At 56.7% G+C, this 15,427-nt stretch overlaps 1 protein-coding gene across 8 annotated transcripts; it reads left to right on the plus strand.

Annotated features, from left to right (window-relative positions):
- Positions 1–3,502: 3,502 nt before the first annotated feature.
- PRRG3 (proline rich and Gla domain 3) lies at positions 3,503–14,478 on the plus strand. Of its 8 annotated transcripts, none has more exons than XM_072744741.1 (5): positions 4,345–4,596; positions 6,382–6,592; positions 7,479–7,517; positions 8,450–8,610; positions 8,935–14,478. In XM_072744741.1, the coding sequence occupies exons 3-5, from the start codon at positions 7,511–7,513 to the stop codon at positions 9,460–9,462; spliced, it is 696 nt and encodes a 231-aa protein (XP_072600842.1). In that variant the 5' UTR covers positions 4,345–4,596; positions 6,382–6,592; positions 7,479–7,510; the 3' UTR covers positions 9,463–14,478. The 8 variants fall into 8 exon arrangements, with proteins under 8 accessions (XP_072600841.1, XP_072600842.1, XP_072600846.1 ...); XM_072744742.1 differs by lacking the exon at positions 4,345–4,596 and adding an exon at positions 4,766–4,865; XM_072744744.1 differs by lacking the exon at positions 4,345–4,596 and adding an exon at positions 4,766–4,865 and having other exon boundaries at positions 6,382–6,543.
- Positions 14,479–15,427: the final 949 nt, after the last annotated feature.

Consider the following 15,427-nt stretch of genomic DNA (forward strand, 5'->3'; position numbering starts at 1 on the left):
TGTCATCAGAACCTACCCAGAATCTGCCTACCTCTCACTGCCTTTGCCACATCACCTGGCGTAAACCACCAGTGTCTCTCACCTGGATTATTTCAAGAACCCCAAAATAGTATCCCTGCTTCCAGTCTTTTCTCTGTTTAATATGTTCTCGGGGGCAGCCCAATTGATCGCTTGGATGAGAATAGATGTCAGATCACAGTACCCCTCAATGTCTCTCCACATCACTTTCATAGCCAAAGTCCTGGCAATTGGGCTGCAAGGCCTCGCATGATCTCTCACCACCCTCTGTTGTGGCCTCTCTGGCCTCATCCCCACCGTCCTCCTCTCTCAGTCCCTCCACTGCAACACACCAGCCTGCTGGGTGCTCCCAGGGTGTGTCAGGCGTGCACCTGATTCCAGGGCTCTAGCATGTGTGGATCCCACAGCGTGGAACAGTATGGCCCCTCAGATCCTTTGGATCTTGGCTCAAATGCCATCTCCTCAGTGAAGTCTTCCCTGACTACTGTATCTAAAGACTCCACACTCAAAGTCGCTTCTCTGTTTCATTCTTCTCCACAGCACTAGTCATCACCCAACATCCTGTATCTTTGACTTCTTTGTCTTTTTTGTCTGAACTTCATGAGGGTAGGAGCTTTTGTTTGTTTTATTGGCTTCTGTAATCCCAGGCCCTAGAATACTACCCGGCACACAATAGCACTGAGTAAATACTTGGTGTCTTAGTTTGCTCAGCCTGCCCTGACAAAGTACCACAGCCCGGCTTAAGCAACAGAAATCTATTTTCTCAGGATTCTGGAGGCCTGAAGTGTGGGATCAAAGTGTCATCAGAATTGGTTTATTCAGAGATCTCTCTCCTTCTACCTGTGTCGTCACATGCTTTTTCCTGTGTGCCTGTGCCCCGATCTCCTCTTCTCATATGAGCAGCAGACAGATTGGAGTGGGTCCCACCTTAATAACCTCATTTTAACTTAATGACCACTGTAAAGACCCTGTCTCCAAATATAGTCACATTCTGAAGTAAGGGGATTAGGACTTCAACATGTAGATTGTGTGGGGAGGCACAGTTCAGCCCATGATACTTGATTAATTGGTTAATCCATGTGCAAAGATGAGTTGAGGCTCTTATGGGGTAAGGATCAGTGTTTAAGCTCAGGGACAGGATGAGTCTTGGTGAGGCTATAAAGGGAAGGGAGGCAGTAGAGTTCATAGAAGGATTCAATTCTGGGATGGATGACAGTCGGATAGGGATTGAGGTGCCAAGAGTGAATGAGGCCAGAAGAGGGTACTTGTCTCAACCAAAGGATGAGACACAAGGATGGTGTTAGGGAGAGGCCATGTGACAGAAGATAATGGAATCAGTGCAGTTGAGAGGTGAGGAAAGGAGAGACTGTCCAAGGCTTGCAGAGGGGAAGAGGGGAGGAATCAGAGGAGCAGTGGGGTGGTTGAGAAGCTGGAGTAGGTTTGAGGATGTTGAGAATGTCACCAGTGGGTGAGATTGCCCGCATACTTTCTGGGGCCTGGGGCAAAATGCAAATACAGGTCTCTTGTTCAAAAAGTATTAAGAACTGAGAATTTCAAAACGGAGACAGCAGAGTCTTAAACCAAGTGTAGGGTACACAGCCATAAAGCTGGTCCTGCCCAATAGGATATGGATCAGGAATGGAGATAGGTTAGAAGTTAGGACAAGGTTGGGTAAAAACAGTCTTTTCTCTTCAATGTGCTGGAAATTTTTATTGAAACATGGTCTGCCTTTTGCCATCTTTTATTATTATTAGCAACTGTACTGTACCCTTTTTGGAGGTAGTTCCTCCCACAATCCTTAGTGCCCTACCTATGTGATTTTGATGTGTGCTGAGGTGTGGTTGTTGTCACCAGCACCGCTTGGTAACAAGTAGAAGGGTGCATGTTGGGTGGGATGGAAATGGAGGAGAGTGAAGACTTGCAAGGAGACTGGAGCATCTCTCTAGGATTTCGATAATGAGGGTCTGGACTGCACTGTTAGTCTGTGAGAGGAGCAATTTGCTTGGAAAATAAAGTCCCTTGAGTGCACCAATCTGCTGGGTGCCCAGCCCCGGCGGGTAAGCCAAGAGGCCAAACCTTTCCCACCCTGGTGCACAGCAGGGGCTGTTCATGCCATATCTCAAAGCAACTCCTGGTCCCTGGGAGTGCTTGGGGCCCTCCTGAGGGGACTTAGGAAGTCTTCTTTGGAGAAAGCCAAAGTCTGGAGGAAGCCCAGACTCAGGATCCCCATGGGGAGGAAGCAGGGCCCAGAGCTTCTGGTGGTGTTGGGGACACCTTGGTGGTAAGTTGAAGATGGACCGTGGCTCCAGCTCCTCACTTCAACTGGGCCTCTCCTACCTCGGCTCTGCAAGCATCCGGCGGGCGCTGTGGATGAGGCCCTGTGTGGGATGTGAGGGACATATGAAGAGGTCCCTGGCCCCCGAGATAGAGGAGGCGGGTGCACGGCTCAAGTGAGCGACCAAAGGGACAGAATGCAGCTGGATGGGGGCACACTCGATGTGACTTTGATGTGACCCTGCCATTTGCTCTCTTCACTGGCTTTGAGGGAGCTATTATCGTCATCATTTTCCTTTGACAGATGAGGAAACTGAGATGCAGAGAGGTTAAGTTGCTTGCTCAGGATCGCAGGTGATGCGTGGTCTTGTCAGGAGTTGGAGCTCCTGCGTTGCTGCTGCCGAGGGGCCGCTGCTCACCATTCCCACCCTGGGCATCTGCAGAGAGTGCTAAGAACCCAGCCGTCAGCGTGGGCAGGGGCGGAGACTCCCGAGACCTGAGGACAGATGTCATCTGAGCTATGCGGGAAGAATGAATGTGAGTGAGCAGAGGCTGCTGGTGGGAGGAAAGGCATTCTGGGCAGGGAGGGAGCTAGTAGCTTAGGTGGGGGTGCTGGGAGGCGTGTGAAAGCCACCGACCCTGGCCTCACACGCGGAGAGTTGTGTGAAGTCGCCTGTGGACATGGTTAAGGTCAGGAAGGGAAGCTGGGGGTGGGACTAGGAGACCCAGGAAGTAAGTTTCGGGAGAGGTCCAAAGCGCTTCTCCCAGCAGCCCGGCCCACACCCTCTCCCCCAGAACGGAGGGGGCCTCTAAAGCCTACACAGCCCTTTTGGGTCTCAAAGGACCCCCGTTCTTATCCCCCGGGTGATCTTGATTCCCTTCTGTGCAAGCCTTCTCCGCAGGCGGGGAGATGTGGGCCTCTTGCCTTCATGAAGGAGGGCAGAGGGCTGTCCTGGGCAAAGGGGGCTCTGAGTACAGGTGCAAAGCGCCCTTGGGAGCCGGGTTGGGAGAGGAGAGAAGGGCAGGAACAGGGCCAGGCAGGGGGGCTGCTCAGCCTTCCCCCTATTTTCCGATTGATCGTGGAGGCAGGACGTTGGAATCTCTCTGCCTGGGATGGGGGTGGGGATAGTTCCGGGTGTACCTTCTCTGGATCATCCTGCCGGAAACCCCAAAATAGGGAAAGGGGTGGGAAAGGCGCCCACTTCAGTTGCCAGGAGGGCTCCAGAGGTGCAGAGAACAAACGGAACCCTGAAAACTCAGCAGGTGCCCTGGACCTCCCCGGGGAAGCTTGGGCAGACCCAGATCCCGAGCTCCCCCCGCAAAGGGTCCCCCCTTAGCAGTCCGCCGCGTCCCGTGCTTCTCCTGGGACCAGTGTCCTCTACCAGCGCCTGGTCCTGTCATGCCGAACCTCCCCCAGCGCGGCCTCCTGTGCCCCCTCCCCGCCCCCCCCCCCCCCCCCCCCGCGCTCCCCTTCCTCTCCCCTTTCTGCGCCTTCAGACTTTCCCAAGCCCATTTCCTCCTTTATTTCGCTGCAGCCCCGCGAGGGAGGCAGGCTTCTCCCCATTTACCAGATTTGACCGGCGGGGAGCCTGCCGTCCCGGGGCGGGGGGGGGCGGTAAGTGAAGGAGCCAAGGTCACCCAGTCATTGGCGGAACGCAGCCTCCACCCAGCCCTTCCGCGGGCCCGCTGGAGCCCTGCGAGGTGGGCCCGGGGTGCTGGCCCGAGCCCCTTCTTTCCTCGGCCGGCTCTCGGGGGCGGGCTGGCCACAATGACAGGTGAGCCTGGGTCGGGGACAGGTGGGGGAGGGTGCGCTGCGCGGGGCCCGGGCGCGTGGGCCTTGGGCGCGGCCGCCCCAGCTCGCCTTGGCGCCCGGGCTTCCGAGGGCCGGGGCCCGGGGGCACCACGGGGCCCGCGCCTTCGGCTGGGGGGTCCCCGGCGCGCCCCGCGCCCGCCGCCCAGGCCCCGCCCCCCGGCAGCACGGGCGGGGGCAGGGGCGGTGCCGGCGGAGCGGGGCGCGGGCGCGCGGTGCTGGGTGCGCGCCGCCGCCCCTCCCGCCCAGCTCGCCGGCCGCCCGCCCTCCCCCTCGGCCCGCTCTCCTCGCCCCCTGCCCTCTGGCGTCCTCGGCCCGGCGGCCCGGCGCGCGGTGCGGCGCGACGATCGCGGCCTGGCGAGCGGGGCCCGGGGGTCGTGGCGCTCGAGGGTGGCGCGCGAGGCGCGGGGCGCGAGGCCAGACTTGGCGCAGCGGGGCGTGGGGGGCGGGCAGCGGCGGAGTCCCCAGAGGACAGCAGGGCAGGGGGGTCCGAGGTAACGGGCAGGGCCCGGGCGCCCGGCTGCGAGGGGCGGGAGCTCCAGGCGCACCTCGGCCCCGGCCTCGGCCGGGCGGGCTTCGGGGGGCCCCGGGGCGGCGGGCGGGCGGCGGGCGGGGAGGGCGGGCGGAGACGGCTGGGCCGGGCCGGGGGCTTGGCCGACGGGGAGCAGGTGGGCGGGGACAGGGCCCTGCTGGCAGAGGCGCCGCAGCGAGGTGGCGGGCTGCGTGCGCAAGCAGGGCGGCCGCCTCCTGGGCCCAGAGAACGGTGAGGCCGTTGGGGTTGGGCGCCCCGGCCCCGAGGGCATGGTTCGGAGTACAGGGCCCCTGAGCTGGGCGCGGGGCACTGCTGGGCGGGGGTCCGGAGGCCCGGCCGGGCCAAGGCGTTGGGGGTCCCGAGCAGCCCCAGGAGAAGAGTGTGCCCGGGGCCAGAGGCTGGCGCTCCTGGGCAGGGCGCAGCTGGCGGGCGACGGTGGGCAAGGACGGGCACGTTAAGGGCTGGCATGAGTGGAAGGGGACCAGGAGGGCCCAGAGTTGGAGTTGGAGCATAATTTGGGAGTTTCATGTCACTGGGTGGGTTGATGAGTCATGAGCTTTGGCGATCACAGAAGCCTTTCCTGGCGACAGCTAGTTCTGAGTGAGGGGAATGAAAAGGGCTACGATTGGGAGAAGTGGTTTGCAGGCCACATCTTGGGACACCTGGTGCTCTGATGGCCTCCCGTCTCCATGCGAGGGATTTGGGGAGCGACGTTTCAGCCTGCTGTGATTTGGCTGCCTCAGCCCAGGCTGGGGTTAAGGAAGGTCTTTGTGGCGGCCAGTCCCTGCCTTCCTTCCTCTCCAGGCCCTCAGGATTCAGCTGTGTTCCTGGGGGGAGTGGGTTAAAAATTCCTTGGGCCTACAATCAGCCTTACAGTATCCACCAGGGGTAGGAGGGACATCATGTATATGCGTGACTGCAGCAGCATTCTCTGTCTGGAGCCCTCACGCTTCCTCACTGTTGCCATAGCAACGCCCTATTGATGGTGTATTTATAGGGGAAGAAGCAGGCGCTAAATTTTGGGGAAAGAGGGGGAGGCGGCCTCTTAGCAGCAGCAGCAGCAGCAGTAATGGTGGCTGCAGAATGGTTAATGGAGTGGGCCATTCCCTGTGAGCTGGGTTTGTTTTTTGGGGGGGAGGACTTCCTGCCTTTTTTGAACCTTAAAAATAAACTAATAACTTCGGCAAGTGTCAGGAGAGCACCCATTCGTGGCTATGATAGGTGTGGGTGTGCATGCACCCAAGTCAGGTGTGTTTGGGACAAGAGGTGGCTGTGTGTAAGCTGTTATGTAATTTTAACACGTAAAAATGAACAGAACCGACCCGGCAGTTCTCTTCGATAAGCAACGCAGTGTGTGGCTTTGCATCTTCACTCGCTAGGGCAGCCTTTACTCAATCTTTGCAAACCGTGACACAACAGCTCCATTTTTAATTCAGTCAAACCCTTTGCTGTTAGGCGTGCCACACCCACACCCTCACCACGTGACTGGCATTGGCCCTCAGGGAACCCCAGAGACCAGTCAGAGGCAGAATCTTGAGATAAAGAGTCCGTCTTCACTCCTTCCACACCGAGGGCCAACTCTTCTTACCATGGTAGACCAATCTGGGGGACGGAGTCACTCCCCGAGTTTTGGGTGGGATCGTCCTGGGGTTCAAGAGACAAAGTCCCCCTTGACGTGGGGTTTCTTGTGGACAGGGGATAGATTTGCTGTTTTTCCTTTAGCTTTGATTTTATTTACCATTTATAGCCTACGTGTTTGCCGATCGGATTGGAAGGTATATTTGAAATACACACAAGGCCCCGCACCTGTGAATAGAAAAGCGTGTGCCGCGCTGCCAAGGAGGAGCATAGGTGCTTCACCAGCTGGGCTTCACGGTCAGCGTTAACACTGAGCTTCCTGGCAGCCGAGGTGAAAAGGGTAGCGTGACGGGTTGCACGTTCCCGTGTCTTGCGTCCAGGTAGTCATAAACCCCCAGCTTCTGCTTGGGGAGGGAGCAGTGGGGTGATGGCTCCCAGGTGCGGACAGCTCGGGCAGTGCTCTGGAATACGTGCGCGTGCGCATGCGCGGGAGCACTGGCCCTGGTTTATATAGTGGCTGGAGAATTCCTGAGCAGGAGCGGGGCTTTGGGACATTGCAGGCAACCCTTGCGTTGAGTTAAGCCTCTCAGTTCCGATCACGCCGGTCACTATCTTCATGCCCCACTGCAGTGGTCTTTGATGCCATGAGAGGAGAGGGAGCTAGTTGCAGGAGACCCTCGGTACCCTGTCCAGTGCAGACAGACACAGTGGGTCACCCGGGGTTGGGCCATGACTTCTGAGATGCTTGTCGCCCCGTTCAGCGCTGCCAGCACCTGCTTCTTCAACACGGGCCGCCTGTTTTCAAGGAACATACTTGTCATTAGAGGTTTCTGGGACTCGCCATTGTGAGCAAAATGAGTCCCTAAGAGTGGGTCCTGTCTCTGTCACCATTGGTGTGCTTGACCTCACCTAATTCTCCATCCCTCGGAGGTCCTTTCTGACTCAAAAGTGCAAAGACTTGTTGAGGGAAGTGAGGAAGGAGGAAACTTGGCCTGTAGGAGGGGTTCCCCCCTCTTTCTTTTAAAGGTCATCTACACTCTCAGACTCTGGTCATGGGGGGAAGAGTCAGAAGGAACGTTAGCTTTGGGTCTGCTGGGCCTCAGGGAGCTTGGGGGAGGACAGGAGGCTGTGAGTGGCACAGGGGTGACATGAGCTTTGACCTTTGACCAGGCCAGCGGGGGTGGGAGTCACATCCCAGGGCCGAGGGGGTGCCCTGTAGGCTTTGAGGTGTGACCTCACTGTAACTCTGCTTTTCTCCTCGGCCAGGCAAGTGAAACGCTGGAGCTGAGGGAGCAGCCATGGCAGGTGAGTTTGCCAGGGCCCAGGCCGAGGGGTGAGTGGCCGTGCCCAGGGACTCACAGGAAAGGTGCATGCTCACCTCTCAAGTCCTATCCAGCCTGCCTGTCCCCAGGGTGTCCCTGACGCCCCTGTCTCATTGGTGGGTCGCAGCTTTCCCCTCTCAGCTCTGGATCCGTCCTCGAGTGTGTGCCCACTTGTAGATGTGCGCCTGCCCAGGCCTGTATGAGAGAAACTACTACGACAGGCCTACTTTTTGGTAATGGGCGCCTGCTTTTTGGGAAAGCCCTGCCTGCCTGGGCAGTGCAAGGGGCTGGTGGACAGGATACTAGCTCAGGTTTACAGAGCATGTAGCTGAGACCATGCGGGGCAGCTCGACTAGGCCTGGGTCCCTCCCTTGGGAATAAGTAGATATGGCCAGCACTCAGTGACACTTTTGGAGGACGCATCTGTGCCCAGTCTCCTGGGGCTTCCTTTCTCCTCATAGATCCCTGTGACCCTCTTCCCCGGGGCGCTCTCAGATTTGTATGTGCCCAGTGCCCCGATCTAGCCCAGACTGGCCTGGTAGTAGGTTGTCTGGGTCTGGGCAATTGGTGACGTCGCAGATGGCCATTCGGGCGGAGGGACGGGGCGCCGCCCTGGTAGAGTCCTATGGGGTGATTTGCGGTTGGTCCCATTTTCCTCTGTACTACCCGGGGCCCCACACTCCTGTGTCTGCTCGGGTCCGTGGTGTTCTAAGCAGCTGCATCGTGGCATCGCAGAAGGTCAGCCAGCCCTTCGATCCCGGGTGCAGAGGCGCAGCCGTATCCGGGGTGGCGCGGCGCCTGCCGGCTTTGTCCTGCTTCCCTTCCTCCCTGTGCTTCCCTGTCCGGGCTGAGTCGGGGCTGAAGGAGCCCCAGGGCCCTTGCCCATGCCAGGCCTCAGTACGGCTCTCTCCTCAGTGTTCCTGGAGGCCAAGAATGCCCATTCGGTCCTGAAACGGTTCCCCCGCGCCAATGAGTTCCTGGAGGAGCTGCGCCAGGGCACCATCGAGCGAGAGTGCATGGAGGAGGTCTGCAGCTACGAGGAGGTCAAGGAGGTGTTCGAGGACAAAGAGAAAACGGCATGTGCTGCCCCAGGGCGGCTTTGTGGGAGCAGGGGAGCCTGGGACCCGTCACAAGGCGTGCAGGCAAGGCCGCCCAGTCTGTGGCAGGGGCACCAGGGCCATCGAAGGACGTGGCCTTAGCGCCCCAGCCGCCCGATTCTGGGGGCCTCGTCACTTGGGAGCACCCTCCTTTGTCCTGGCAGCTGTCGGCGGTAGGCCAGCTGGGGGGCGGGGGGCGGCCACAGGCCCCGCCGAACGTGCCAGGCCTGCCGGAGGTCTCGGGGCCCCAGCTGGGCCGTGAGGTCGTGCGTGCAGGTGCAAGCGGCCCCCTTTCTTTTGTAGATGGAGTTCTGGAAGGGGTACCCGAACGCCGTCTACTCGGTCCGAGATCCGGCCCAAAGCTCAGATGCCATGTACGTGGTGGTGCCCCTTCTGGGGGTGGCGCTCCTGATCGTCATCGCCCTGTTCATCATCTGGAGGTGCCAGCTGCAGAAAGCCACCCGTCACCACCCGTCGTACGCGCAGAACCGGTACCTCGCCAGTCGCGCCGGGCACAGCCTGCCCCGGGTCATGGTGTACCGGGGCACTGTGCATAGCCAGGGGGAGTCCTCTGGGCATCGTGAGGCGGGGGGCAACCCGCAGGTGGTGCTGGGGCCCAGTCGCGGGGGCAGAGCCACGGTCCGCCTCGAGAGCACCCTCTACCTCCCTGAGCTCTCTCTCTCCAGGCTGTCCAGTGCCACTCCTCCCCCGTCCTACGAGGAGGTGACCGCGCCTCAGGAGAGCAGCAGTGAGGAGGCGAGTGTCTCTTACAGCGACCCACCCCCAAAGTATGAGGAGATAGTGGCCACCAACCCCGGCTCGGACAAGTAGTAGGACTTCTGTCCTGTCCGGAGTGAAAGCCTCTTTTCAGGGGTCTCCTATTTTCTTTTTAACTTTTTAAAGACTGTGCCACCACAAAACAGCCTTAGCCTCCTGTTGCCAAATAATTTCCTAACCGTGGATTTGTAGGAAGTCAGCTGTCAGAGACAGGTGGGGGGGGAGGGAACACACATGCGTCAAAGCCCCTGGGGGGAGCCACAGGCCAGAGAGCCCAGCTCTCCCAGAAGCCCCCATGCTCCCGCCATCCTGTCCTCCCATCAGGAACTGGCTTCTCTTATGCCAAAGGTATTAGCCCATTGAGTGGATTGCGGCCCGAATGTGCGTAGGCTCAGGCCCCGGGGCCGTGCGGCGGGCTGGAGACCTGTGTGCGTCTGGGAGCCTAGGCCACAGGTTGAGGGAGAGAAGCTAGGTGATCAGCAGCCCCTTTTCCTCCCCCGTCTTCTGCTTTCCGTCCTCGCTTAACATTTTGAGGACGGGGACAAGGACTGAACAACAACCACAAAAAAGAGTAATAATGAGTAAATAAGCGACCAACACAATAAAGCAAAACAATACAACCTGGGCCATTCATAGGGGACCGAGGGACATCAGATCTGTGATACTCCCCTGCCCCGACACCCACCTCCACACACGCTCCTGACCAGATTAAAAGGAATATCTGGAGCCAGCTGGAAGGAGGACGGGGTGTGTGAAGGTTGAGGGGCACGGGGCTGGCTGGCACATTGAGTGAGAGGCCTGTGCGAACTTTGCCATCCTGGAAGCTAGCTCTGGTTCTAGTGTGCTTGGCCTTCTGAAGACCTTGGCTTTCTAGATGTGTACCGGCTGTGCTAAAGCCACTACCCCCTGGCCTGAGCCCAATCGTAGCTCTGGGAACACTAATGCTGGTGACCCTGCCTGGGGAGCCCCTGGCCTCTGAGTGCTCAGGGCTACAGCCTGGGCCAGAGCGCTGGACTTCTGTCCTACTGAGGCTGATAGTACCCTGGGATGACAAAACCCATGAACTTGGCCTCCTCAGCTTTGAACTTTGAGGATACTTCCCTTTTCGTGAGCAGGTGCATTGAGTTGAACTTGAACTTCAGTTGGCTGATTTCTCCTTAATAATGGTGCTCACCTGGGGAAAAGATCCCAAAGTGTCCCTTTCTAGAACTTCCTTGGCAGGGGAGGTGGGGAAGCCCGTGACCTGGGGTTGAAGACCCCTTCGGGGTTTCCTGTGTTATGGCCAGGTGCTGGTCCATTTTTAGTGACCCCTCTCTGCGGCCCAGGAGCTGTCCACCTCTGCATTTCAGGGAGGTTTTGGACAGCAGCGGGGCAGGAGTGACCTGCCCTTGAACTGACCATGACCACGTAAAAGACTCTCGACACCGCTTCCCCCTAGCCCTGCATGTCCGTCCTCCTGGCCTCGGAGCCAAATCACTTTTTCTCTGTGGTGCTTAAAATAATGTAGCAAATCTTTGTGGGGTCCATTAGAGTGCACAGCCAGGGTCTATTGGCAACCACAGCAGTTCAAAACCCACTGACAAGACAAGCTTCTCTCCGTCCAAACAGCTCTCCAAGGCGGGCATCGGGCCTCGTCCTTTGACCGCAGCCCTGCCTCGAGGCCGCGGGTGACTTCTGGAGGCCCCTCCCATCCTGAACACTTGCCCTGGGACACACTTCAAGTTTAGGAGACTTGTATTCTTATCCCACTGAGGCCACCGACTTCGACAGCTTGACCCGGTGGCTGGGTTTTTCCATCCTCCCCCCACCTCCCGGACCCAAGGGAGGCTGACTGAGCTAATAATGCCTGTGCAGTTCCTGAAGCATCAGGGAGCTAGTGCAGTTTGCCCTTAGGAAGATGCTTCTGGAAATGTGTAGCTTACAGGAGACCCGTCTCCTGGGGGCCTTCACGTGACTCTGCTGTTGAGTCTCGACTTGGGGAGTCAGTGTCCTGCCGGGTGATGCTTTCTGTTCTCTCGTCTGTCCTTCCATGAGAGCTCCCTGATGCCACAGGTGCCAACCAGGTGCATCCCACCTTCCCTTCCTTCCTCTTCTCCCTCTGGACCTCTAACATGACACTCCTGCCCTTCTTCACAAAGGGATTTTTGGCCTAGAAGGGCCCTGCTCTTTCCACGACGGAGGCTGCGGTCTCTCCTATTTGGCCTGTGGTGGAGGACCCGGGGGCAGCCCGAGGCCTGTGAGCCACCTGGGAGCCGGGGAGAAGACCCTGACCCCCCCACCCCCCCCCGCCCTGTGTGTCTCTTCCCCACTGAGAAGAGAGCCGGGCGCAGGCCCCACTGACCAGAGCCAAAGGGAGCATGCCAAGGAAGGCCTGCTGCATTTGGCATCCGCGGAGCCCTGCCCTGCCAAGCCGGGTGGAGCCGGGAGGGAGCGGGAGGCAGGAGCCTGGCCTGCGGGAGGGCAGCACATGCTGCGTCCTTGGGCGCCAGGCCAGCGAGTGCGGGCCTGCAGGGAGAGCTCGAGAGCAGCTCCTGGGGCCCTGAGTGCTCCCGCTAAGGTGCTCCGCGGGATTCTAACAGGTGGGCTTGCCACCGTGGTCTCTGGGACGTTTTTTTGCAGTCTATTGTAGAAAACAAAGTCTATAGTACACAAGGGTCATAACTCCTCACGGTGCACACTCGGCTTTTACGAATGCTCTGTATATACCTTTTCAAACTGTGTCTTTGTATGGACGTTGGTTTGATACAACGCTAAATCTGTAGTAGCTACATTTTTGTTGTATTGGGACCTGTGTGCGTGTGTGCGCGCGCTCGCGTGCGCCTGTGCATGCGTGCCTGTACACGTGTGCACGTTGCCTTTTTCTCATATGCTTATCTGAAACAATAGCCGGTGTGTGGCTATATTTGTACCAGGAGGGTTCCGGTCTGAAGGGAGGAATGTCACCTCCTGGGGCTGGACAGCCTTTTGACGGGACCCTGAGGGAGGAAAGCTGAGATTGGCTGTCCAAGCCCCGCAGAGTCTCCACCTTCTGCCCCCACTTCACGAAAAGTTTTAGGAGAAGACTAAGCAGCTCCACCCTGTGGGCCTCTGCCCTGTGGGGACCCCCCCCCCCCACGCCCTTCTGGCACCGTGTCCCCCACCTCTGCCCCTGTTCTGCGGGTCTCAACAGCTGAAGGAGATCTGAGCACTCCTGGGCCTTTTTCTTTTTCCTTTTCCTTTTGCGGTGGAACCAATGTGTGACTCTTGCCTTTGGAAATGGTGGGGCTAGTTGTTCAGATATTTTTCATGAAGACAAAAAAAAAAAAAAAAGAGAAAAGGCTTTAAAACACTTTTTAAGACTTTTTAAAACGAGAATCGCAAACCTGTCCCTCCACGCTGCTCCCCATCGCCTGGGGTTCTTCAAAATGAAAGCACAAGAGAAAGAGTGAAGCGCACAGGTGCCCAGCAACACCAAGCAGGCTGACCTGGAGGCCCGGAGCCTCCTCTTCCGCTTGTGAATCCCACTGCCATTAGTGCGAATTCCTTAGGGTGCTTGGGAAAACAGGAATCTGCCCGGTGGGTTGGATGTTGCCTTTCTGGTGGCCTGAATATGAGGAATTCAGGACAGGAAAGTGTCTTTTTTTGTTAAGGAGTTTGAACCAGATGGTTCCTCTCTGGCTGCGGGTTGATCTTTTGACAACCGAATGGCATCCCTTGAGAAGAAGGAAAAAACAACACTGCCTCTAGATTGTTCTTTTGTCTGGGGAAAGGGGTGGGGAGGGGGGCTCTTTTTCACCTACGCCCTGTGTTTCTAGGAGTGTGCCTGTGTGCTGTGTCTTGCACGTGCCCTCACGTTCAAGGCTGAGCTGGAGAGCCGGGCAGCAAAGCTTTCCAGCTTGACGAGTAATGAAGCTCCATTTCAGGATTGTGCCGATTCAGAGACAAGCACATCCTCCCCACCGAACTCTGCTCCTACTAATCAGTATAATTAGCTAATTTCAAAGTACTGTAATCAGACTGCCTGCAACCATGGTAAAAGCCTATTAATTTGAAGCCCACTAATTCAGAACTTATAGACAAGTCACAACTTATCTTATTAAATTATCTTAATTCACGGTATCTGCGATTCTTGCTCCGTAGAAAGGTTTGACACAGTCTTCGCGATGTTAGTCGATGTTCAGGGTCCTATGTGTAAGAGGGATCTAGTTAAAACGAGCACTTTTTTTTTCAGATAAAAGGCTCAAGATATCAGGGATCCCTTCACCGTGCCTTCAGCTTTGGGGTTCAGCAATTCTCGTGTGTGAGGCTCTTTGTGCGTAGGATGGTCTCTTGGTCTCTCTCCATCGCGGGAAGGGTGGGTGCTGTAGCTTTTCGTTCTCGTAGCCTGCAATTTAAAGTAACGTAGCTGTGTATCTTGCTAAATATTCTGTGAAGCCGATGTTTTGCTATCAGACTGGCCACTCCCATCATTCGCCCCCAAATATTGAAGTAGGGAGCTTTTCCTTTCACAGGCTGTGGGCGGCGAGTCTCTCTCTAGCAAGAATTTCTCTGACAAGGATATCCAAACAGCACACCCCCTCGGGCTCATTGCCTCAACAGTTGTTCTACTGTACTGAGACATCTGACCGTTGCACAGTGCCTGCCCCTCCCCCGCCCCCAGCCTGAGCATTAACACAGATATTCAAGATTGAAACAAATCCCACAGCTGCTTTTGCCTCCCTATCTGTCTCCCCTTCCGGATGCCACTTTCCCAGGCCTGAACACACCTGCTATTTCACTCTGTGATTGTGAATTTGTGACAGTGGAAACCCTGATATGTGCAACTGAGCTTCTAGACATGATTACTGTGAAATGGATTCATTTTGGTACCACTTTAAACTGTGCTTGTATTCATGTGTTGACCCATGTCAGCTGGGAAATCTGTACATTCAGTAGTATGTCAGGATTTCACTGGAGCCTGGGAGCAACCAACCCTCTTGCTTCTGATTCTTTCTCTCTCTCTCTTTTTATAATTGTTGAGTTTAGCTGTTCGACTTTGTCTCTTTCTGTACAAGAAGATAATTAATAATAATAAAGAGCACATGGCATTCACTTGTGTCCTGTCCTCATCACTCTCGGATCCCTGCTGACTCCAGAACTTTCACTGGGGCATGGATGGTTGTGGGCCAAACGTGTGGGTTTTTTTCCCCCCAAAGTCAGGCTGTAGATAAGGAAACAGCCCAAACCAGTTTAGAAGCAGGAAGCAGAGATGTCCTGGGTCCTAAAAGATTGTCCTTATGTGTAAGATGATCTCCTGACCCATCCTCCTGGGACGGGTTAGTAAAGTCTGTCACAAATCAAGTTAGCAACTTCCCTGTCACCTGATCCCTGGCTACTAACAGGGTTGTCTCTCTTGCTAAAAGGATACCTTGCTTGGTTTCAGGGCTGGGGGAGGGGTGGGAGGGAGAAAGTTTTCTGTGTCCCATGAAGGTAGGACTTAATACTCAGGCTTTGCCCTGGCTCTGCTTGCCCAATTCAGAGAATGGCAAGACTCAGAGACTGTTCAGAGGGCAAGGATGCCCTCGCTTCCCCTTGATGGAAGCATAGTCTCAGCCCCCAGTACTCCCAGCTGTTGGTGTGGGGTGAGATATGGCCATGGGACATTGCTGGTGCAAGTTGGACCAATCCCCAGTAATGAAAATAATCCACCCTCAAATAGGAAAAGCCATGGCAGTGAAGAGAAAATGACCATGAAATGTAGGGCCTCCTTCGAGGATTGAATGTGGAGGCCAAATGCCAGAATGACAGAGAGGGGCCTTGGGTTCCATTCCTATCCCGGACTGGCTTGTCGAGTGATGCCAACCTTCTGGGGATGTGGAGAAGTCAAATGAATACTTTTCAGGCGGACTCCAGGGCACAGATGGGGTCACATTCTGAACATGGGGTTTGCACTTTAGGCTCTTTTTGTCAGGAACAAGCATTCTAGGCAGTGACGTAGAGTCCCAGGCTAGCCCATGTGAGGAAGCTAACACATGAGGGAGTTCCCAGGCTTCCAAAGTCC

This window comes from Vulpes vulpes, chromosome X, assembly GCF_048418805.1.
Source record: "Vulpes vulpes isolate BD-2025 chromosome X, VulVul3, whole genome shotgun sequence".
Taxonomy (NCBI): Eukaryota; Metazoa; Chordata; class Mammalia; order Carnivora; family Canidae; genus Vulpes; species Vulpes vulpes.

Bases quoted from the DNA above. Each gene is read 5' to 3' on its own strand.
- PRRG3 (XM_072744740.1), top strand. The intron at 8,611-8,934 runs GCATGTGCTGCC...TTTCTTTTGTAG, and splicing joins TCGAGGACAAAGAGAAAACG to ATGGAGTTCTGGAAGGGGTA.